Source organism: Pimephales promelas, chromosome 5 (genome assembly GCF_988280905.1).
Source record: "Pimephales promelas chromosome 5, fPimPro1.hap1.1, whole genome shotgun sequence".
Classification (NCBI taxonomy): Eukaryota; Metazoa; Chordata; class Actinopteri; order Cypriniformes; family Leuciscidae; genus Pimephales; species Pimephales promelas.
In genome coordinates this window covers 39,918,175-39,943,283 of record NC_142773.1, presented here as the reverse complement: position 1 = coordinate 39,943,283, position 25,109 = coordinate 39,918,175, and the positions used below count along the sequence as shown (strand labels likewise).

Here is a 25,109-nt window from a genome sequence, read left to right as displayed (position 1 = left end):
TGTACAAGTAGTAAACTTGTAAGTGTACTATTTTAATACCACCTGGGACTAAATTGGCCCACTTTTAGTACATAAAAGTATATGTTTAAGTGTACTATAAGTGTAACAGTAAGTGCACAACTAGTTCATAATTATGTATCTCATGTCTATTGCAAGTGAATTTATGGGTATACTAGTAGTTTACTTTTTTACTGTAATACTTATACAAGTATACTTTGAATACTTAATTATACGTTTAAGTATTTCTGGATAAAAAGATTGAGTACAAGAACAGGACAAATATACTTGCTTTTCTCTCAGTATAAGTCAAGTACACTTAAGTGTAATTTGAAGTATATTTCTGAGAAGTACAGGAAAAATAAACTGAAAGTATACTTTCTTATTTTTAGTTTAAAAGAAGTATACTAATGGCACACTTGAATAAACTTCTTTTTCGTAATGAAAATGTTGTAAAAATGTCACGTTTTCATTAGCTTGTCATTCTCCTCTCCCCTCCCCCGTCTAGCAACAGCAGTTCCAGCATCTATCCCATCATGCCCCGGGCTTCCCTCTGACGCCACACCCCTCGGGACTGACCCTGGGAGCGGGTGCCAGCCTCATGGCTCTTCCCGGGGCCTTCCCGTTCCCCCCGCACCTGGCGCCTAAAGATGACATCACTCACCCCGAGCACCTGGACTCCAGAGGTGCGTGAGAATCCTCATTTTAATGAAATGCTAATGGAGTCAGAATGAGTATTCTGGGTTACTTATTTTCATTAGTGCATTATGATAAAAGTAATGTTTTTATTTTATTTTAACAGTAGTAATTAAGGTAGTATTTTTTACTTATTTTTTTTTTTTAAACAAAATTACTGTCAATACAATCCCATGAGGGTCTCACCACTTTTTTCTTACTGCGTATATAATAAGGCATTATGCATAATCAGACATGGACACCGTTTACATAGAGCATATTTTTCTCCACCTCAAAAAGGATCATTTAGAAAACACAAAACTCAAATAGCAACATTTTGCAGAAGAATTCATTTAAAAAGAAACGTTTTTCATTTCTACGTTTTAAAGGGGTCGTCGGATGCGAAATTAACTTTTATATGGTCCATTCTTGTAAAAAAAAAACATTCACTCCTCTTTTTAATCCTCAAAAAGCGTAAACACTCTCAATAATCAAGCCGTTTGGATTTTCTGAGCAATATGATGTCATTTTGCTCATGTTCCGGCCACAACCACTGACGGACTGTCACGTATTAACATATTTCCCGTTTTAGCATATTTCCGCCCTCAGCCGTTTGTATTCTGTCCGCCAAGGCATCACTTTAAAGACAGGGGGAGGGGGAAGGGGGGGGATGGGTGAGCAGTTGCTCATTATCATTTAAAGAGACATGCACTGAAACGGGTCGCTGTGAACAGAGCTGTTTTTGAGGAGGTAAAAAGGATGTTTTACACAACCATTGAGGAATTTAAACCACAACTTTACATGAAGACCCCAAAGAATACCAACTTGTGGAAAATGTGGATCTGATGACCCCTTTAAACCTTCTGGAAAGCCTCATAGACTTCCATTGTACATGCAATACTGTAAATGTGATGTTTTTGGAATGCAACAGATTTGATCCATATACTTTAGATTGAAATTAATCTGGAATATTCCTGTAATGCATTGCAAATGCTCAATATAACAGGATCATCTTATCTCAATGAGCCTATCTCTCTTTATTTTATTTAGATGGAGCCCCAAACAGGGTGAGTATTAAAGCCTGAGATGTCATCCTCTTCCCATTGGTCCTCCATTAGTGAAGTGTGTTTGCATGGTCTTGTTTTCTGTCAGGATTGCACTGCTGATTGGATTTTATATGTTGGATTGGATTTTTGTAAGTATAGCATCTAAGTAAAAATGATTAAAGCCATGCATTAGACGTGATCATCATGGAAGTAGTTTTTATTGTTTTATAGTTTGTTTTATAGTAACGCCCCCGGTATATACCATCCAACAGTAAAACACATTATCAGTTGATAATATAATGGTGGTGTTTTCCATTTTCACAGAACTTGTGCATAAATGATTATCCATAAACTTACAGTATAACATTTTACTTTTCAATTTTCAGGTTACAAAAACAAAAATCAGAAAACAAAGGCCTTTTTGCATTTGAGATTCAAGTTAAATATGATTTTTAACGATTTCAATGGTCAAAAAAAACAACCCCTTCCTTATTGTAATTCAGAAAAAATAATGGTTATTCATGCATTATGTATGAAATTGACTAAACTCATGTGATACAGTATAAATATTCAAAAAATCCATATATTAATGTACAAAATCACTTCTTATAACCATACAAAATGGTTTATGTAAATTTCTAACAGGTAGAGATTTTGCTTTAATGTTAATGTTTTACATTGTGAGGTATAATATCGATATGAGCACGATAACGATATAAATCACAATATACATATTTTTTTGCCGTTTTATTTTATTTTTTCTATTAAAAACAAGAACAAAAAAAACTTATTACAAACAACATGACAATATGAATTAAACAAATTTTGTTCTTCAGGCAAAATATGTTTATTTAACATGTAGTTAGAAATAGTACAGAAATGTATAATGTTAATTAATTCACCATTTTTTGTGTTGAACACTGATAATATTTTAAGCTCTGTTGCAGTGGATGTGTGTTGAAATGATATGGATGGATGTCAGTTCATGTTAGACTGAGGTTATATTCAGCGCATGCAGTGGTGTGAGATTATAGTGTGTGTATTTTAGAGTGGCAGTGGCTCTCCGGTGGGCCATCGCTCTGCAGGACTGCGTCTGGGTCTTCCTCCTCCTCCCTCCTCCTCTTCATCCTCTCACACTGATGTGGACAGTAAACGGGGCGGCTCAGACCAGACTGGCGCGGGACGAACACGGCGGGTGAGTCAAGCCAAGACCAAACATGCTAGTACTTCCTCACTTAGCAGTTTCTAAGATCATCCTGAAGTCTGTGATTTTCGTATGTACTTACATATTCAGCTAAATGACATGCGATTGAATATTCATGCTCATCATTTATTCAACGTGATTTCATTTTATCCTTGAACACTGACTTATGCATCCACTCACCAAACTAGAGGAATGTTGCTCTTTTATAGCTTGGGAGGCATAATGAGCTCTCAGTTATTTATTTAAGACACAAATGAGTCAATAGCTGTTGTAGAGTAAAGGGTCGTACACACCGCGGCGAATTTCGGCGCACGTTATTCGTGAGCGCGTTTTTGTGTTCACACCCAAGCGATGAGCCGAGTGAACATGTAATATTCCCTGACATTAGATGGCGCCCATTTGCTCTGCAATACCACTCCATAACAGCTCTCTTTTATCAAGATGTTTGTAGTCGCCGTCGCATTTATCATATAGTTCTTTATGTTTTAACACCAGCGAGACCAGCAGCTCTACATTCATCTGGCCTTGCATCTTCCTCGTCTCATTTCTTCAAGGCAGTGAAGACGCTACTTGGCGTATATCTTCATCACCGTAACGTATGTGTGCTCGGCGAGACCGTTTTGTGTTTGAGCGCCCCCCCAGTTGTGTTTTACTGTAACTTCAGAAGCTACAAACATGTGAGCAAAAGCGCCAATCTCATTGGTCGGATAGTTTTTGACGCGGCGCGTCAAACTAAAAAAAGAACCCGTGGCGTTTTTAAAAAAACACGTGGCGTTGGTGTTATCCGCGTCGATGTGCCCACTCACATTGGCCCCCTTTGTTTGGTCACGAGGCGTTAAACATCTGCGAATATTGTGCGCGAAAATTCGTTCTGGTGTGAACAGGCCTTAAGTGTGCAACGTTAGCGCTATTAAGATCTGAATTGATGTGAAATGTTTGAATTCAGTCTTATTTTAGTATTATTTATATATTAATATAGTTTTTTTATCTTTTGTTTTTTCATATTTTCAGTTTTCTTTACAACAAATTAGTAATTTATGTAAATGTGCGTTTTAATTGTTTTTTACACTACTTTTGTTTTGTTTTTAGTTCATTATTTCAGTAATTCAACTTATTTCGGATAGTCAACAAGGTTTTAATCTATTGTTTATTTTTTGTATACATTTTTATTTTAGCTTTATTTCAGTTTACAGAGGTGCTTTTAATAGTTTTAGCTCTATTTTACAATAATAACCCTAACTGAAATCTTTAGTATCTTGGCAAATCTGAGCACAGTTTTAAAAAATCTTCTGAAAGAGGAGACACACGTGAAGTCTTAATCTTTGGAGAAACATCTAAGAAGCAAGAGATCTGAGCAAAGTCTCCATTTGAGATATTACAGTGATTTTTATTATGAGGAGCTGATGATTGGGTGGGTCTGATCATGTGCCTTTCCTGCAGGAGAGTGGCGGGAAAAATGAAGACGCTCTCAGAAGAGACAGCACTAAAGAGGTGTGAATACACTTACTTTATTTCTCATTCTTGCAATGTTTACAATGGATGTCAACAGTGCACCAACATTTTCTCCTAGTAAAGTTGGATGTGTAGTAATTCATACATTCAGTTGCTGAAGAGTAGCCTAAAGCCAACGGATACTTCAGGATTTAGCATTAAGCTTTGTATTAGTAGAAAACCTGTAATATTTTCGAATTACCATGCTTTCCACCCTCAAATATCCCCCTGAGACGAGAGATTTATGTATTTTTTGTCTGGAAAAAATCCTCCGATGACGCAAAAATCGGCATTTTGCGTCATCGGAGCATTTTTTTGTCGAGAGGCTAAAGACTACAGACTTATCACGGAGACTGAGCCTAGACTTGTTGTTTAACTACTGCGCTCTGTTACCGGTAGGCGTGGCCTCCTAGGGCAGCGAAGCAAGTGCATTCTGGGAGTTGTTGTCTTTCATCCATATAAGCCAAAAATACATTTTCTGGCTTTTCTCAGTCTAGAAAGCTCCAAATTCAAAAATAATTTCACATTTCTTCTACATAAATGACCCTTTTTAAATACACATTCATCTTTCCAGAGGTGAAGTATCCCTTTAATGAACATTCCCAGGCACGACACGTCATTGGTCGCTTCCAGTATTTCTGTGACCTCATAAGAGTTCTTGAATGTTTATGTTAAAAAAATGTAAGCCTTTATGAGTTTTTGATTTATGAACCGGGTATCTTTCTTTAGTAACAATAACAAACTTTATCATATAATATTTGATAGATCATTAGTTCAATACTTCAAATAGTTAGAAATGTCATGATGCTTTGATTCATGTATTTTTGTGCACTTTCTTATTTGGAAGTACAAAAACCATTGATCAAACATAATGAAATATTAATGACCGTTGTGATACAGTTTAATCACGTTCATAAATCATAGATTTGAGTCATAAAGGCTTCATTTTGGCATATTAATTAAATAGCCCAGATCAGCTGTCATATATTTGCAGCTTTAATCAGTTTGAAATCACTTTGAGTTCTTCCTAAATAAAAAAGCACAATTAATTAGTATTGCAAAGTTAGTCATTCATCAAAATCATCTAAACAAGATCATTGTACATCAAATGCCAGCAACATACTATAATAAATAGAAAACTCCCTTCAATAATTATATATAATATTTGTTGAAGGTTTCTCTAAAACAACAAAGTTTTCATTAGCAGCAAAGGATGAGTTCACAGTGTTTTTACCTGGTTAACAGCATCATCAAAATGTAATTAACCAATAAAGTAAACGTAAATAAATCAAGCTTCAACATATTTGTATATGCCTCCAGATCTTGTAAAGACTTGCCAAACTTTAACATGAAACTAACAAACATAAATTTCAGTGTATGCATCTCTAAACTGTTCATACAAGAGGTTTGTATTTAACCAACACATCTAAGAAACCATTTCGGCACATGAATTGTCCTGCACCATTCGTTTAAATTATACTATGTCAATAAAATCCTATTAAAGGAGTCACTGAGTCATATCTAGATGGCATTTGCATGAGCAAACAGTTGCTATTGCTTTTGTTTGAGGAAGTGTGATGTGATTTGACGTTTGTGATGACATCTCGTAGCGTCTTTGTTTGCAGAAAAGTGTGTCACCCGCTGGAGTCTCTCCCAGGTCGACCGAGGGGAACGGGCTGAACATCTCTCCGGTAGTCCGGAAGAACCCGTCCCGGGAAGCCTCTTCTTCACCTCGATCTCAGCCGCGCTCACCTGGACTCTGCAAGAGCCCCACTCAGGTATTGGATCATGAGCAATACTCTCGTACGTCTGAAGTTTAACTAGCTCCTCGTCATGGAAAGTATAGTTTTCAAGCATATAATCTAGGGCCCTGTGAAAATGCTAATTTACTGCGACGTCATGGAATTTGGCTAACGTTAAATTTTAATAAATAAATCAAAAGACATACACTTTAAACTCTTCAAATTGCGATATGGACTAGTGACTGTGAATATTAAACGGATAGTTTACTTATTGCTTATTAATTTCTCACTCTCATGTCTTCCAAATAAAACGCTTCCAAACAGATGAAGATCGACATCCCGTCAAAATAAAAGTTCACGACAACCTGTCAAAATAAAAGTCCGGTTTAACTTATAAAAAGACAGATGTGGCTAATTTATTGAATGTACTTCTCAAAGTAATAATAATAAATAAAAAAAACTTTATTTTTTAAGGAATATCACACAATATCACAATTTGTTATGTTTTAATTTAAAATAAATTTGTTGTGCAGCACTTTGTCTGCCAAAATAAAGATTTTAAAAGATTAATTAAATTGTTAAAGTTTTAGGCATTCATTGAAATTACCTCTTTTTTTGGATGATACATTTGTATTAAAACATGAAACACAGAATCCAGAAAAAATTAAACCGAAAATATTTCTGTGGAAAAAAACTTTAATAGTTATTATTGTTACATTGTTTTGTTGTTGTTAAAGTTGTATGAATTCCGTTGATTATACATTCTTTTTGATCAATGTAAATAATCAAAACACTAAAAATTTGGAAGACATAAAACAGAATATTTGCAAAAACAAAACATATTTCATAGGGTCCTATATTTGCTACATTTGTTACTAGTTTTTACATTGTTCAAATATTTTGAATGTCCTTTATGATTATTAAATTTATTAAACCACTATCAATGTAAGAGAAGTAAGAGAAATTCAAACAGAAAACATTGAATTTGGAAAAATAAAACACATTTTATAGGGCCGTACATATCTAATGTTGGTTCTGAATAAACAGGAAAGAGAAGTTCAGCTCTTTTCCTCTGTGTTTCAGGAGAAAGTGAGATCTCCTTCTCCTTCAGCGTCCCATGAATCACTCTCTCCTGGCTCTCCTGCACCCCTGTCCTCCTCTGCCCGCGGCCCGTCTCCCGTTCTCAAACACTAGGTAAGTCCTGACTCACGCTGTTCCCGCTTACAGTAAACGTGGGCGGCAGGGGGATGGTTTTCCACTCGTCTGTGATCTCATCTCTCTCTCTCAGCTCCAAATGCTTTTTCCAATTCTTGCAAACTCAGTTTTAGCGATGAATCTTTATATACACCTTGGCGTCTGGTTTCCCTCACAGGACCCACTCCTTCCCATGGAGTGAGACTAGTGAAAGACAGCCGCTACCCCTCCCCAGCCCGCCCTTCCCAGAATGCACGGGGCCAGTCCCAGAATGCACCGGGTCGGCCCCTGAACGCTCGGGCCTGGGCATCAGGTGCCTTGTCAGAAGCCCTTCATCCGTCCTCGTGGCCCTCGAGCCGAACTCTGAGCGAACCGCATCTGTGCTTTCACACGCCGGGCGTAATCAGCCAATCAGCTGTCTGACAGCTCTGTCAGCCAATTAGAAAGAAAGCTGAATATTCTGGTGAGCTGCCACTTAAACTTCACAATTACAAGCTATATATATAATATATATAACCTTATTATATATTCGACCTTATACATGTGTAGTATATTACTAATCTTTTTATTTATTTCAAATATATATATATATATATATATATATATATATATATAATTGTTTTACTGTAAAAAAATTGTTGGTTTAACTTAAAAAAGTAAGTAACCTGGTTGCCTTAAAATTTTAAGTTCATTGAAATGGAAAAAGTGAGTTAATGCAATGAAGTTGAATGATTTAATCATCAGAAACTCAAAGTTATATGTTATCTGAACTAAATAAATTATTTAAGTTGATTTGAAAACACAGAAAATGTGATTACTAACCATGAAAAGATTTTTTTTTACAGTGTATGAATATATTTTAAATTGTTTAAATTGTTATAATTGTTTTACTTTTATTTAATATAATATACTTATAGACAAAATAAGTATTTGTCCAACAACTTGTACAAAAAGTATATAACTTTTCTAAGTCTTATTATTACTAATCTTTTTATTTATTTCAAATATATATAAATACATTTTAAGTGTGTTTTTTTAACTTTTATTTAATGTAATACACTTTTTTAAAGTATATATTTAATAATATATACTTTTTTATGCATTTAAGAATTTAAAACTTTCAAATTTTTTAAACATTTTTATTGTGTCCAACAACTCATTAAAAAAACATTTTATAAAAAATTAAACTATTAAATATGTTGTTTATGTGGCCAACAATGGTAAATATAAATGAAAATTTTGTCACAAAGGCTTTTTTAAACAAAGTATTAAATAAAACACTTTTTACAAACCATTTGCAAATCTTTTTTACTTTTGTAACGAGACAAAAACATTTTTTAAAAATGTGTAAAGTAAAAATTCATTGAGTATTTTTTTTTGAAGGGGATCTAACCCACCAGTAATTAATGGGATCAATATCTATATTACCCTTTAATCATTTATTGAAAAGCCAAAAAAGGTGACCAATTTCAGTCAATTTTGATTAAATGCTTTGATTTTAATTGGTTTTTTATTATGAAATACAATATAATGCATTTGCTATATGAGCAAAATTGCTTCTTAAAAAACATGTTCACTTGATGTAACATCCTAAAAATCCAAGTTTATGATTTTAGGTGCTATTAATTTGGATGTGTCCTAAAAGCATGTAACTGTAAAATATTGCAAAATACTGAAAATCAAATCACATAAATCCAACCATGCTAAAGTGCACAATAACTTGATAGATAATATTCTCTTTCTGTTGTGTAATCCTCCTGTGCTTACTTTGTCTTTCAGCGTGACAGGCACATGGAGTCAAGACACGGATTTCTCCGTATCATCTCCCACACTGAACTGGACTGAGATGCTTTTACTGCCAATTTTGTCAAAACGAGTTCAAAAACAAAGACATGGAAACTTCTAGACAAGTGGACATTATGGTGTTCCTGTTTTACCACCATTTCACTTTTCCCCCAAAAGCTTTTAACTGTCAGTAAAGGGTTCAAACACCCTGAAGTCATTGCATTGTTTTCCCTGACTTTAATAAAACTGTCATTTTGAGTGAATATAGCATTAGGTTCACACTAATCAAAGAGGAATAATGCTGTTTTTGCTTGTAATATACCAGCTTCTGTTGTTTATGAAAACTCACTTTATGACACTGATTTAAGCAATAAGGTTTTTGAGGCTGTGCTGTGTTGTGAATATAATCATGGTTAAAAGATGTTGTTAGTGTGTTTATATTCACAATACAGCACGACATCGAGTGCCTTATTGCTTTTTAATATGGATAATTAACACTTAATAAAGAAATATTATGGACACAAAGTTAGATTAAAATATCATTTTATTAAACAAATGCATTTGTGTCATCCTTCCACTGGAAGACCGAGTTGTTGGCAAGTAAAGAGCAATGATATTTTTTCAGTGTTTCTGAACTCCCTGAAACGCCTCCAGTCTTGAGTTTTCTTCAGGGAACGAACACGTCACAATATTCCAAGCTAAAATACGCTAAATAAATGGGCGGGTTCTGGTTGAGTTAGTCTACGTCTACATTAAAGGTACAATATGCAGGATTTTTGCAGTACAATATCCATAAACCACTAGGCCAGTGTTATATATTTTGTTTAGTTGATTACTTACAATATCCCAAATGTTTCCAACCATTTGTAAATCGTGAGAAAATTGAGATTTTAACCAAGGAAACGGGGCGTGTGAGGAGTCAATGACGTCATATATGCGTTACCCTCGGTTTCGGCCAGGTTTGACTTTGACAATAGTAACCATGGCGACAGACGTTAATAACTGCCCGTTATGCCTAGAAGGACGCTCACGCTGTTGTTGTTTTGTTAAAACATTTTGGACCATTGCAAGCAGACTTTGAGACAAAAAGAGGACTAAACGAAGATCAACATCTTTGATCCACATCCGCGACTTCGATTTGACAGAGTGTTGCATAAGTTACTTTATTAGGCAGGTAAGCAAATGTACATAAAACTCAATGTTATTTAGTTCAACATGATGAAAAGTTAGAATATGATCTTATTCTAATGTTGATCTAGCTTATAGTCTCATTCAGCCAACACAACCTAACTAACGTTAACAACATTCAACAAACTCAAATGCCGTTTAGTGTGATAGTGAAACTGGTAGAGCAAGCAAGTGAAACAGCGCTGCGTTACCTCAAGTTTAATTCGTCTGATCTGTGTATATGTAATCCAGCACGACTTGCGTGAAGTTCGGTAGAATGAAATGTATGGGCTGAAATATGTGCCACCAGAAACTGAATTTAAACCATTTATATTTGAATTTGAATGGCTAAACTTGAATAATTGCATTGAAAAACTGAATTTAAATCATATAATTTTGAAATTGTATTGTTTAATTAAAATTGAATTTATTCAAAAACTGAATCTGAATTGTATAATTTGAAATGGAATTTATTTGTTTGGAACTGAAGTCCAATAAAATGTGATCCTCACTGAAATGTAAACTCTATATACTGTATCTTCACATTCAGTTCTCAAATTCAATTTAAAGTTACTGAGACAAACATCCGGGTAGTTGGAGGGGATTATCACGCTGATACGTAGTACTTCCGGATTCTGTGATCTTTGTGCACTGCCACTTCCGTTGAATCGCCGATCTCGCTGGCGAACTGATGAAGGACTACACTAAGTTTATTTATACGGCATCCCTGGTAAATTAGTCTGATTCACTAAAGTGCCGGCTGCAAACAAACGTGCTACCTTGTTTTATTTTAAAGTTTTAATCCACTTCTTCCTTATACTCAATTCAGTCGGGAATCCATGAAAACTTAAGTAGGGTTGGCGTTGTTGGTTAGATTTACAAAGTGGAACAGAGCAGTGACATAAATAACATTCGTATCAGGCGTTGTTGAACTGCGTCGGAAGTGGACATGCACAAAGTTAAAGGGTGCTTCTCATTTCTTATTTGTGCATCCTCGTTTCCTTTCCTTGCTTCCTTTCCTTGCGTCTCAGCTCCACCCCCTGTAGGACGTGAGGGAAGGAAGCGAGGAAAGGAAAGGAGGACAGAGGAATCGAATAAAAGCTTTTTTATATCCATTGGAATTCTTGATCACTCGAGCGTCACTCCACAGTGTCATCAGCAGCGCTAAAAGGATCTGCCCTTATGTTGTTGAAGTTTGGTAATTCATAATAAATAATAATAAAGATAGACTATACTGTTGAAATATCTGAGATGTGTGGTTTATATAAACTGCAAAGGTAAAGTATAAATTAAAATGATTGTGACCGATGTGAAGGGGGAGGAGAATTGACACGTGCGTCACGTTTAGTCAGTATAACAGTTCCGCGTAGGATGCAGCTGTGTATCCTCGCTTATGACTCCTCAGGAAGCCTCCTATCTCCTCGATCCTCGACTCCTCACGGTGCAATTAGAGAATTGAGATGTCCTTCAAGATGGCTGAGCTCGATCGGTTTCCGGGTCATAGGAGGGAGGACGGAGGAGCGAGGAGACGAGGAGGGATATTGAGAAGCACCCAAAGTCCCCGTGAACCGGAAGTTGCAAAAGATTTTTCTCCAGTGCTGTGACGTATTTCCAAGTGAAACGGAATATTGAACAGAGGGCAGGGTTTTACTCTAGCGCTCCTCCTCTCCATCTTTCGCTCATAGTAAACTAACGGTTTGAGGGGAGTGGTTAAGCGTTTCCCCACCCAAGTTGTGAAACCTACGTCATCAGAAAAAGAAACCGTTCCAGACCGGAAGTAACTTTTCAGATTTTGATTAAAGATTACTAAGGTAAAACATTTTTTAAATATATTTTTACTTGCACGGATTAATTGTTCACCACAAGACTAGTAATATGCTCTAACAAAGTAAATAGGTTCAATTTTGATTTCACGGGGACTTTAACAAATGCCGCCCATGAAACCCGGAAGCGTGATAATCCCCTATCGAGCGGAGATCGATAGCGTTCATTGGCGCACAGCACTCCTCTTGGCCCAATCAGCACCAATGTTTTGGAGCACAGTTTGTTACCCGCCATGCCTGACTTCACTTACCGACTGGCGTGACCACCACCATGGATTCGGCTGGGACAAATACGGTAATGACATTTTTTATACGATCTAACGATCTTTTGTTTAACTATTGTTAATGTTATAGCTAATTTTGTAGAAACGGGGGAAATGAAATCTTTCTCCCGAGTCCCGACGTTGTTAATGCTAACACAGTAGCTATAATCCCACGTTTTTATGGTAGCCTAAGTTAGCTCTGGTAACAACATTTTTGCCTGGTGTTTATTATTTCTAAGCGTTTGCCTCTTCCTCCGGTGAAAATGTTGTTGCAAACGTAGAGTGTTAGCCGCCGCCAAGTAGACTGGTCATGTCTTCAGTGTGATTCCCGATAACTTCTCCTCGTGGTTGTCATTGTCAGAGTAACGTTACTGCTAAAATACAAATACAAAAAAAAAAAAGAAAGAAATATTGTGAAATATTATTACAATTTAAAACTGCTGTGTCACATGATCCTACAGAAATTATTATAATATGATGCTCAAGAAACATTTATGATTATTATTATCCATGCTGAACAGTTTTTTTTTTACATTTTTATTTCAGGATTCTTTGATGAATAGAAAGTTGAAAAGAAAAGAATTGATCTGAAAAGGAAAGCTTTTGTAACATAAATCACTACCATTCAAAAATTTGGGGTCAGTAATTTATTTTTTTATTTTTGGGGGAAAGAAATTAGAAAATACTTTTTTTCATCAAGGATCAGTTAAATTGATCAAAAGTTACAGTAAAGACATTTATAATGTTAGAAAAGATTATATTTTAAATAAATGCTGTTCTTTTGAACTTTCTATTCATTATAGAATTTTTTTGGGGGGGGGGGGGGGAATGGTACATGACTGTTTTCAACATTGAAAATTTTGAGCATAAAATCAGCATATTAGAATGATTTCTGAAGGATCATGTGACACTGAAAACTAATGTGTAATCAGCAACAGTAATGATGTTGAAAATTCAGCTTTCAAATTACATTTTAAAATATTTTAAAATAGAAAACAGTCATTTTAAATTGTCATAATATTTCAAAATATTACTGTTTGTCATTTTTTTTTCATCAAATAAAGCAGCCTTGGTGAGCAGAAGAGACTTAAAAATCTTACTGATCTAAAACTTTTGACCGGTAGTGTATATTACTCTTGAAGGTATGTTCAACCCTCAAAGATCTTTATCCAAAGCTGGAAAGTGTGTCTGGGAGCAGGTACATAGAACTTACCCATGGCCAATCTAATCTTGGTATAAAATAATTTGAATCAATATCTTGAGTGATGAGTACTGTCACATTTCAATAGAGTTCAACTATTAAATAACTTTTCTTGTTAAAAGGGTGGGGTTCTAGAAAACTATATATGGCGTCTCCTGGGGACAATGGATATACTGGGCTAATGCTGAAGACTGCAAGTATAGGCGGAAAGGGTGTCCTATATTCGAACACTTCGCTCCTCCACTGCTGGTATTTTATCTGTTCCAACATTCAGAATGAGCACTATGGGGGCTAGAGCCTTTAGCCGTTCTGCACCACGTCTGTGGAATTCTCTCCCATTTCACATCCGTCAAATAGACTCTCTTCCTCAATTCAAATCTCAACTTAAAACTCATCTGTTCAGACTAGCTTATTCTACTTAGATTTTCATTGAGACTTTATTTTATTTTTTGATTGTACCAACTTGATTTTATATTGATATTATTTTTGGCTAGTTTTAATGTTCTGTTTTAACTTTTCTCTGTAAGGCGTCCTTGGGTGTCTTGAAAGGCGCCCTGAAATAAAATGTATTATTATTATTATATATTGCTCCGTACACGAGGAACTAGACACTCAACCACTGCCTCCTGACTCAAGGTCCTTCTCTAGTATGCCAAAGGCAATGTGCCACTCCTTTCACACCAGCTATCCATTGCAAATCCTAGCGCTGCATGTTGAAACATGCAAGCCTTCAGATACTTATCCTCTGGAGGTGTGTATGGATAATGTTGGGAGACCATTAAGCTTGAATACAATGTTTTAAGAGAACAGAGAGGAGGCTCAACACTACAGTTGAATTTTGTCATATCTTGTAAAGTGGCCAGTTCCACCTGATGTGATGTGGATTTAAGGTATGAGGCTGTGTCAGTTAATGAACAGTTTATGCAAAAACATCTGTTGAATGATGAGTAACAACACATATATGCAATGATGTCACAATTTCTTTTTCAATTTTGTTATTCCTCCTGACAGCCTACGGAGGAAGATGTGTTTTTTCGTGTCCACAAAGACAGAGGTATGTTGTGATGTGGAGTGTTTATTTTTGAGGTATTATTGTCTGCACCTTTTAATGTTAAACATTTAAGTGATTCCAGCTGCAGATGCAGACCAATCTGTGGCCGTAATTTTCCTCCCGATGACCTGGAGGAACATGCAAGCGAGTGTGGAGAGTGGTAACCGAATCTTAGCACAATTTATTCAGTATAAAAATGTCAAGATTTTGTAGCATTTTAGTGAGATATTTGTGATGTCCCTCCAAGCATCTGTCTTCCCACCAATGGATTAATGCACTGTATCAAAGTACATACTCATGAAAATATTGTTGGTATAATCCATATTTTTTTTGTTCAAATCCATGTTATGACAACCATCCCATAACTATTATTAGTATTACTCATGTCCGTTTTCCACCCTTTAGATTATGTACCTCAATGCTGGGTCCAACAACAGCGAGTACTGCGCTTCAGTTTTTTCTGGATGGAGTGAGGAGATTTGGATAGCCTTACAAGTGAGTAATGCTGTTCTCGTAGTATCGTTTAAGGAATATAAATATTTGTGAAACATGAAATGATCAGGATTTATTCAATGCTGCATTTAGTTTTCATGAACCTGTGTGAGGAAATGATCCAGTATTTTTAGTAAAGTTTTGTTGATTCAGCTGGATGGATACTAATTTCACAATCTGATGAGTTGCAGAGTAAGAGGTGACCAGGGTGTTGAAAATGTCAGCGTTGCCCAGATGATGTTCACTATTAGAGGCACAGGACATGGAAGCTTTATAAGTGTGCACAACCAGAGGTGAATTATTCCTTTTGAAATGATTATCAAATGACCCCCAAGATCAAGTAGGTACATGACATGTCTTGTTGTTGTTGGTGTGCCCTTCAGTGTGATATTTACTCCAGTTGAATTGCTGTTTGGCTATTCTTGTACATTGTTTGATTGACCCATGGGGAACTTTTCTATTCACGAATTGTAGAATCGAACGTCTGGAAAGAAGTTACTCATGTTTACTATGACGTATTACACAGCCTGGAGGAAGATGGATCCCTTGACATCTCGGATAATCTCCATCTCTTCTGTGCTCAGTACACCTTCCTCCCAAGGCTTTCTGCTGGATGGAAGGCTCATCCTATCAGGACAGAGGGCTTCCTTACCCCAAACCAGCTGTGGGAGCTCGGGATGCTGCAGCACCCCATCCGCGAGCCAGAGGAAGATGTGGCAGTTGAGTGATAATAACATTGTTGTCCGCCTTTAAATGTTTTTTTTTTTTCAATCTATATACTGATAATACTATCTTCTGTTGGTTTTAGGGAATTCAAATTGAGGATATTGATTGGGAGAGCTCAGGGCTCTCTCATAACTCTGCCAACACGGGCGTTACAGTGCCAGACATGGAATGTCCATTGAAGACAGAGGACATTGAAACTCTACGCCTTGCCATTGATCCCCTTTCTCGTTTAAATAATTTTGGAAGAGACATTTATTTGTCCACACTCACACATGCATTGTACCTACTTCACCATCATTGACAGTCATGTCTGTGCCAATCAGAGGACTAAAAGGCTTTTAATAATTCATGATTGTATCCAGGCACCTTATGGTCCACCTTCCATTCAATTCAGTGAAGTGATTGAAACCAAAGTAATGCCACAATGCTGTATTTTGCTTCCAAAGATTTTGTATTTATTGGACTTCTGTCAAACTGACACAACCACAGGGAAGCAGGAAAGAACGCAGTGAAAGAGTGAATCTTTCTGACAAACATTGTAATGGTGCAATACCCATATGGAAATGCTTTTTGAAGTATAATTTGGGTTGGGGTAAACAGATACAAACTGGACTCAACAAAAAAATGAAATAATGGATAAAATATTTGTGCAAATCTTTTATTATTTGTTTGAATGTATATGCATTGTACTTGAACTATGAAAACCATGAGTCTGAATGTATATGAATTGTACTTGAAAAACCATGAAAGAAAAACATTCAATAATCTAATTAACACTGAATATTTGAAACTGCAACATTTAACTTAAAGGTGATGAAATGCCTGCCCTAGATGGAAGGCCTCTGTCATCACTTGTTTGAACTCAGTAAACGTTTGCATATGCTTAACAGGTAGGCAGATTGTATTATAACAATTGTATTGTATTTTACTGCACTCAGGGGGGCCCCCTGAATCTGTGGCACCAAGCACCATCCTATAATTCTACAGTCCACAAACTCACTATTTTTATAATGGCATAAATGCTATGTGGGATGTCCAAATCTCAGCTCTGGAAGGGTCTAGAGCCTCCATTTTTGCACTCAGGTCTAAGGCTCACGGCCCTCAAACACGCCTTCCTGTGAGTTTCTAGTGTTTCTGAAGACCTTGATTAGCTTGCTCAGGTGTGTTTGATCAGGGTTGGAGCTAAACTCTGCAGGGACAGTGGGCCTCCAGGACCGAGATTGGTGAACCATGCTCTAGACCCTTCCAGAGCTGAGATATGGACATCCCACTTAGCATGTAGGCCATTATAAAAAAAAAGTGGGATAAATGCTACGTGGGATCTCAGCTCTGGAAGGGTCTAGAGCCTCCATTTTTGCACTCAGGTTTAAGTCTCATGGCCCTCTATCAGAATCTAGAGTTTTGAGAGGATTGGAGAAACTTCATTTTTCGCCCGAAAAAAAACCCCGAAAGGGGTACCACTGTCGTTTTTTTCGTGTCGAAATTTTGAGTTTCGATATCTCAGCTCTGGAAGGGTCTAGAGCCTCCATTTTTGCACTCAGATTTACGTATCATGGCCCTCTCTTATAATCCAAAGATTTGAGAAGATTGGAGAAACTTTATTTTTCGCCCGAAAAAAAAAAACGAAAGGGGTAACACTGTCGTTTTTTTTTTCTGGTCGAAATTTTGAGTTTCCATATCTCAGCTCTGGAAGGGTCTAGAGCCTCCATTTTTGCACTCGGGTCTAAGTCTCATGGCCCTCTATCATAATCCAGAGTTTCAAGACAATTGGGGATACTTAATTTTTCACCCCAAAAAAAAAACTGTAAGGGGTAACACTGTCGTTTTTTTTTCTGTTCGAAATTTTGAGTTTCCATATCTCAGCTCTGGAAGGGTCTAGAGCAGCCTTTCTCAAAGTGGGTGCCGCGGCACACTGGGGTGCCCCCTAGCTGTGTCAGGGGTGCCGCCAAAAAATTACGTAGGCTAAAAAAAATGTGAAAAAAAAAAACAGAAAAAAAACCAGCTGACATTTCATATATAAATATATTTGAATTTACATATTTACATTTTTCTTTTTAAACATATGAACATATTAATAAAATTGTAAATTCATTTTAGATAAATATATAAAATTAATCATAAAAAAATCCGTCTCACAAGACCGAAGCAAGACACACACAACTTGACGCAAGTGACGCAATCCATAGCAACGCGTTATAGCAACACCTCAGACTGACAGAAACGTAAAAATAAACGTGAATTTAGGCCACTTTAGTTACAGCATTATGGGTCGTTTTTTGAAAAGAAAATCCCCACAAGAGCCGGGGATTTTTATTTTATTTTATCTGCATCCTGCACTTCATTTGAGTTCTCCTGGTCTGGATTTGTTATTGGGTTCTTGTATTGGGCGGTCCACCTCTTACAGTTTTATGCATTTGTATCTCTGATTAATTATTTTGTGAATTACTTTGCAAACCTGTGTTTTTAAAGGTGCTATAAAGTTTTTATTATTATTGTTATTTACAGTTCATATTATGCTCTGTTCATTACTGTTATGTCTAACTAAACAAGACATTTGCATTTAAATTTGGGTTATGCAGTGTTTTTAAATTATATTTTACACTGGGGTGCCTTGAGATTTTATGCACTTTTGAAAGGTGCCCTAACTGAAAAAAGTTTGAGAAAGGCTGGTCTAGAGCCTCCATTTTTGCACTCAGGTCTAAGTCTCATGGCCCTCTGTCATAATCCAGAGTTTCAAGAAGATTGGGGATACTTAATTTTTCGCCCCAAAAAAAAAACGTAAGGGGTAACACTGTCGTTTTTTTTTTCTGGTCGAAATTTTGAGTTTCCATATCTCAGCTCTGGAAGGGTCTAGAGCCTCCATTTTTGCACTCAGGTCTAAGTCTCATGGCCCTCTATCGTAATCCAGAGTTTCGAGAAATTTGGGGATACTTAATTTTTCGACCAAAAAAAAAAAACGTAAGGGGTAACACTGTCGTTTTTTTTTCTGGTCGAAATTTTGAGTTTCCATATCTCAGCTCTGGAAGGGTCTAGAGCCTCCATTTTTGCACTCAGGGTAAGTCTCATGGCCCTCTATCAGAATCCAGAGTTTCGAGAAAATTGGGGATACTTAATTTTTCGCCCGAAAAAAAACCCCGAAAGGGGTACCACTGTCGTTTTTTTCGTGTCGAAATTTTGAGTTTCGATATCTCAGCTCTGGAAGGGTCTAGAGCCTCCATTTTTGCACTCAGATTTACGTATCATGGCCCTCTCTTATAATCCAAAGATTTGAGAAGATTGGAGAAACTTTATTTTTCGCCCGAAAAAAAAAAAACGAAAGGGGTAACACTGTCGTTTTTTTTTTCTGGTCGAAATTTTGAGTTTCCATATCTCAGCTCTGGAAGGGTCTAGAGCCTCCATTTTTGCACTCGGGTCTAAGTCTCATGGCCCTCTATCATAATCCAGAGTTTCAAGACAATTGGGGATACTTAATTTTTCACCCCAAAAAAAAAACTGTAAGGGGTAACACTGTCGTTTTTTTTTCTGTTCGAAATTTTGAGTTTCCATATCTCAGCTCTGGAAGGGTCTAGAGCCTCCATTTTTGCACTCAGGTCTAAGTCTCATGGCCCTCTGTCATAATCCAGAGTTTCAAGAAGATTGGGGATACTTAATTTTTCGCCCCAAAAAAAAAACGTAAGGGGTAACACTGTCGTTTTTTTTTTCTGGTCGAAATTTTGAGTTTCCATATCTCAGCTCTGGAAGGGTCTAGAGCCTCCATTTTTGCACTCGGGTCTAAGTCTCATGGCCCTCTATCATAATCCAGAGTTTCAAGACAATTGGGGATACTTAATTTTTCACCCCAAAAAAAAAACTGTAAGGGGTAACACTGTCGTTTTTTTTTCTGTTCGAAATTTTGAGTTTCCATATCTCAGCTCTGGAAGGGTCTAGAGCCTCCATTTTTGCACTCAGGTCTAAGTCTCATGGCCCTCTGTCATAATCCAGAGTTTCAAGAAGATTGGGGATACTTAATTTTTCGCCCCAAAAAAAAAACGTAAGGGGTAACACTGTCGTTTTTTTTTTCTGGTCGAAATTTTGAGTTTCCATATTTCAGCTCTGGAAGGGTCTAGAGCCTCCATTTTTGCACTCAGGTCTAAGTCTCATGGCCCTCTATCATAATCCAGAGTTTCGAGAAAATTGGGGATACTTAATTTTTCGCCCCAAAAAAAAAAACGTAAGGGGTAACACTGTCGTTTTTTTTTCTGGTCGAAATTTTGAGTTTCCATATCTCAGCTCTGGAAGGGTCTAGAGCCTCCATTTTTGCACTCAGGTCTAAGTCTCATGGCCCTCTATCATAATCCAGAGTTTCGAGAAATTTGGGGATACTTAATTTTTCGACCAAAAAAAAAAAACTTAAGGGGTAACACTGTCGTTTTTTTTTCTGGTCGAAATTTTGAGTTTCCATATCTCAGCTCTGGAAGGGTCTAGAGCCTCCATTTTTGCACTCAGGGTAAGTCTCATGGCCCTCTATCAGAATCCAGAGTTTCGAGAAAATTGGGGATACTTAATTTTTCACCCCCCCCCCCCCCCCCAAAAAAAACGTAAGGGGTAACACTGTCGTTTTTTTTTCTGGTCGAAATTTTGAGTTTCCATATCTCAGCTCTGGAAGGGTCTAGAGCCTCCATTTTTGCACTAAGGTCTAAGTCTCATGGCCCTCTATCGTAATCCAGAGTTTCGAGAAAATTGGGGATACTTAATTTTTCGCCCCAAAAAAAAAAACGTAAGGGGTAACACTGTCGTTTTTTTTTCTGGTCGAAATTTTGAGTTTCCATATCTCAGCTCTGGAAGGGTCTAGAGCCTCCATTTTTGCACTCAGGTCTAAGTCTCATGGCCCTCTATCATAATCCAGAGTTTCGAGAAAATTGGGGATACTTAATTTTTCGCCCAAAAAAAAAAACGTAAGGGGTAACACTGTCGTTTTTTTTTCTGGTCGAAATTTTGAGTTTCCATATCTCAGCTCTGGAAGGGTCTAGAGCCTCCATTTTTGCACTCAGGTCTAAGTCTCATGGCCCTCTATCATAATCCAGAGTTTCGAGAAATTTGGGGATACTTAATTTTTCGACCAAAAAAAAAAACCGTAAGGGGTAACACTGTCGTTTTTTTTTCTGGTCGAAATTTTGAGTTTCCATATCTCAGCTCTGGAAGGGTCTAGAGCCTCCATTTTTGCACTCAGGTCTAAGTCTCATGGCCCTCTATCATAATCCAGAGTTTCGAGAAAATTGGGGATACTTAATTTTTCGCCCCCCCCAAAAAAAACGTAAGGGGTAACACTGTCGTTTTTTTTTCTGGTCGAAATTTTGAGTTTCGATATCCTAGCTCTGGAAGGGTCAATAGCCTCCATTTTTGCACTCAGGTCTAAGTCTCATGGCCCTCTATCATAATCCAGAGTTTCAAGAAGATAGGGGATACTTAACTCTTCGACCAAAAAAAAAAAACGTAAGGGGTAACACTGTCGTTTTTTTTTCTGGTCGAAATTTTGAGTTTCCATATCTCAGCTCTGGAAGGGTCTAGAGCCTCCATTTTTGCACTCAGGTCTAAGTCTCATGGCCCTCTATCATAATCCAGAGTTTCGAGAAAATTGGGGATACTTAATTTTTCGCCCCCAAAAAAAAAACGTAAGGGGTAACACTGTCGTTTTTTTTTCTGGTCGAAATTTTGAGTTTCCATATCTCAGCTCTGGAAGGGTCTAGAGCCTCCATTTTTGCACTCAGGTCTAAGTCTCATGGCCCTCTATCATAATCCAGAGTTTCGAGAAATTTGGGGATACTTAATTTTTCGACCAAAAAAAAAAACGTAAGGGGTAACACTGTCGTTTTTTTTTCTGGTCGAAATTTTGAGTTTCCATATCTCAGCTCTGGAAGGGTCTAGAGCCTCCATTTTTGCACTCAGGTCTAAGTCTCATGGCCCTCTATCATAATCCAGAGTTTCGAGAAAATTGGGGATACTTAATTTTTCGCCCCCCCCCCCCCAAAAAAAACGTAAGGGGTAACACTGTCGTTTTTTTTTCTGGTCGAAATTTTGAGTTTCGATATCCCAGCTCTGGAAGGGTCAATAGCCTCCATTTTTGCACTCAGGTCTAAGTCTCATGGCCCTCTATCATAATCCAGAGTTTCAAGAAGATAGGGGATACTTAACTCTTCGACCAAAAAAAAAAACGTAAGGGGTAACACTGTCGTTTTTTTTTCTGGTCGAAATTTTGAGTTTCCATATCTCAGCTCTGGAAGGGTCTAGAGCCTCCATTTTTGCACTCAGGTCTAAGTCTCATGGCCCTCTATCATAATCCAGAGTTTCGAGAAAATTGGGGATACTTAATTTTTCACCCAAAAAAAAAAACGTAAGGGGTAACACTGTCGTTTTTTTTTCTGGTCGAAATTTTGAGTTTCCATATCTCAGCTCTGGAAGGGTCTAGAGCCTCCATTTTTGCACTCAGGTCTAAGTCTTATGGCCCTCTATCATAATCCAGAGTTTCGAGAAAATTGGGGATACTTAATTTTTCGCCCCAAAAAAAAAACGTAAGGGGTAACACTGTCGTTTTTTTTTCTGGTCGAAATTTTGAGTTTCCATATCTCAGCTCTGGAAGGGTCTAGAGCCTCCATTTTTGCACTCAGGTCTAAGTCTCATGGCCCTCTGTCATAATCCAGAGTTTCGAGAAAATTGGGGATACTTAATTTTTCGCCCCCCCCAAAAAAAACGTAAGGGGTAACACTGTCGTTTTTTTTTCTGGTCGAAATTTTGAGTTTCGATATCTCAGCTCTGGAAGGGTCAATAGCCTCCATTTTTGCACTCAGGTCTAAGTCTCATGGCCCTCTATCATAATCCAGAGTTTCGAGAAAATTGGGGATACTTAATTTTTCACCCAAAAAAAAAACGTAAGGGGTAACACTGTCGTTTTTTTTTCTGGTCGAAATTTTGAGTTTCCATATCTCAGCTCTGGAAGGGTCAATAGCCTCCATTTTTGCACTCAGGTCTAAGTCTCATGGCCCTCTATCATAATCCAGAGTTTCGAGAAAATTGGGGATACTTAATTTTTCGCCCCCCCCCCCCCCCCAAAAAAACGTAAGGGGTAACACTGTCGTTTTTTTTTCTGGTCGAAATTTTGAGTTTCCATATCTCAGCTCTGGAAGGGTCTAGAGCCTCCATTTTTGCACTCAGGTCTAAGTCTTATGGCCCTCTATCATAATCCAGAGTTTCGAGAAAATTGGGGATACTTAATTTTTCACCCAAAAAAAAAAACGTAAGGGGTAACACTGTCGTTTTTTTTTTCTGGTCGAAATTTTGAGTTTCCATATCTCAGCTCTGGAAGGGTCTAGAGCCTCCATTTTTGCACTCAGGTCTAAGTCTCATGGCCCTCTATCAGAATCCAGAGTTTCGAAAAAATTGGGATACTTAATTTTTCGCCCAAAAAAAAAAACGTAAGGGGTAACACTGTCGTTTTTTTTTCTGGTCGAAATTTTGAGTTTCCATATCTCAGCTCTGGAAGGGTCTAGAGCCTCCATTTTTGCACTCAGGTCTAAGTCTCATGGCCCTCTATCATAATCCAGAGTTTCGAGAAATTTGGGGATACTTAATTTTTCGACCAAAAAAAAAAACGTAAGGGGTAACACTGTCGTTTTTTTTTCTGGTCGAAATTTTGAGTTTCCATATCTCAGCTCTGGAAGGGTCTAGAGCCTCCATTTTTGCACTCAGGTCTAAGTCTCATGGCCCTCTATCATAATCCAGAGTTTCGAGAAAATTGGGGATACTTAATTTTTCGCCCCCCCCAAAAAAACGTAAGGGGTAACACTGTCGTTTTTTTTTCTGGTCGAAATTTTGAGTTTCGATATCCCAGCTCTGGAAGGGTCAATAGCCTCCATTTTTGCACTCAGGTCTAAGTCTCATGGCCCTCTATCATAATCCAGAGTTTCAAGAAGATAGGGGATACTTAACTCTTCGACCAAAAAAAAAAACGTAAGGGGTAACACTGTCGTTTTTTTTTCTGGTCGAAATTTTGAGTTTCCATATCTCAGCTCTGGAAGGGTCTAGAGCCTCCATTTTTGCACTCAGGTCTAAGTCTCATGGCCCTCTATCGTAATCCAGAGTTTCGAGAAAATTGGGGATACTTAATTTTTCGCCCAAAAAAAAAAACGTAAGGGGTAACACTGTCGTTTTTTTTTCTGGTCGAAATTTTGAGTTTCCATATCTCAGCTCTGGAAGGGTCTAGAGCCTCCATTTTTGCACTCAGGTCTAAGTCTCATGGCCCTCTATCATAATCCAGAGTTTCGAGAAATTTGGGGATACTTAATTTTTCGACCAAAAAAAAAAAACGTAAGGGGTAACACTGTCGTTTTTTTTTCTGGTCGAAATTTTGAGTTTCCATATCTCAGCTCTGGAAGGGTCTAGAGCCTCCATTTTTGCACTCAGGTCTAAGTCTCATGGCCCTCTATCATAATCCAGAGTTTCGAGAAAATTGGGGATACTTATTTTTCGCCCCCCCCAAAAAAAACGTAAGGGGTAACACTGTCGTTTTTTTTTCTGGTCGAAATTTTGAGTTTCGATATCCCAGCTCTGGAAGGGTCAATAGCCTCCATTTTTGCACTCAGGTCTAAGTCTCATGGCCCTCTATCATAATCCAGAGTTTCAAGATGATAGGGGATACTTAACTCTTCGACCAAAAAAAAAAAACGTAAGGGGTAACACTGTCGTTTTTTTTTCTGGTCGAAATTTTGAGTTTCCATATCTCAGCTCTGGAAGGGTCTAGAGCCTCCATTTTTGCACTCAGGTCTAAGTCTCATGGCCCTCTATCATAATCCAGAGTTTCGAGAAAATTGGGGATACTTAATTTTTCGCCCCCAAAAAAAAAACGTAAGGGGTAACACTGTCGTTTTTTTTTCTGGTCGAAATTTTGAGTTTCCATATCTCAGCTCTGGAAGGGTCTAGAGCCTCCATTTTTGCACTCAGGTCTAAGTCTCATGGCCCTCTATCATAATCCAGAGTTTCGAGAAATTTGGGGATACTTAATTTTTCGACCAAAAAAAAAAACGTAAGGGGTAACACTGTCGTTTTTTTTTCTGGTCGAAATTTTGAGTTTCCATATCTCAGCTCTGGAAGGGTCTAGAGCCTCCATTTTTGCACTCAGGTCTAAGTCTCATGGCCCTCTATCATAATCCAGAGTTTCGAGAAAATTGGGGATACTTAATTTTTCGCCCCCCCTCCCCCAAAAAAACGTAAGGGGTAACA

At 37.4% G+C, this 25,109-nt stretch overlaps 1 protein-coding gene and 1 long non-coding RNA gene across 6 annotated transcripts in view; both read left to right on the top strand.

Moving 5' to 3' along the window:
• The window catches only part of tle2c (TLE family member 2, transcriptional corepressor c), a 23,895-nt gene extending 16,229 nt beyond the window's left edge, over positions 1-7,666 (top strand). The window contains exons 7-13 of one of the 3 annotated variants that reach the window (XM_039684347.2): positions 506-683; positions 1,723-1,739; positions 2,767-2,913; positions 4,363-4,413; positions 6,039-6,191; positions 7,239-7,349; positions 7,528-7,666. In XM_039684347.2, the coding sequence (XP_039540281.2) occupies positions 506-683; positions 1,723-1,739; positions 2,767-2,913; positions 4,363-4,413; positions 6,039-6,191; positions 7,239-7,349 (657 nt within the window). In that variant the 3' untranslated portion in view covers positions 7,528-7,666. Of the gene's footprint in view, positions 1-505; positions 684-1,722; positions 1,740-2,766; positions 2,914-4,362; positions 4,414-6,023; positions 6,192-7,238; positions 7,350-7,527 lie in introns of all 3 variants that reach the window. The other 2 variants (XM_039684345.2, XM_039684346.2) reach the window with 2 other exon arrangements.
• Positions 7,667-12,283: 4,617 nt separating this feature from the next.
• LOC148981506 (uncharacterized) lies at positions 12,284-16,080 on the top strand. Of its 3 annotated transcripts, none has more exons than XR_016168593.1 (7): positions 12,284-12,419; positions 14,600-14,642; positions 14,722-14,799; positions 15,045-15,134; positions 15,323-15,424; positions 15,606-15,850; positions 15,940-16,080. It is a non-coding gene; the product is annotated as an uncharacterized LOC148981506 (long non-coding RNA). The 3 variants fall into 3 exon arrangements; XR_016168592.1 differs by lacking the exon at positions 12,284-12,419 and adding an exon at positions 14,339-14,478; XR_016168591.1 differs by lacking the exon at positions 12,284-12,419 and having other exon boundaries at positions 14,529-14,642.
• Positions 16,081-25,109: the final 9,029 nt, after the last annotated feature.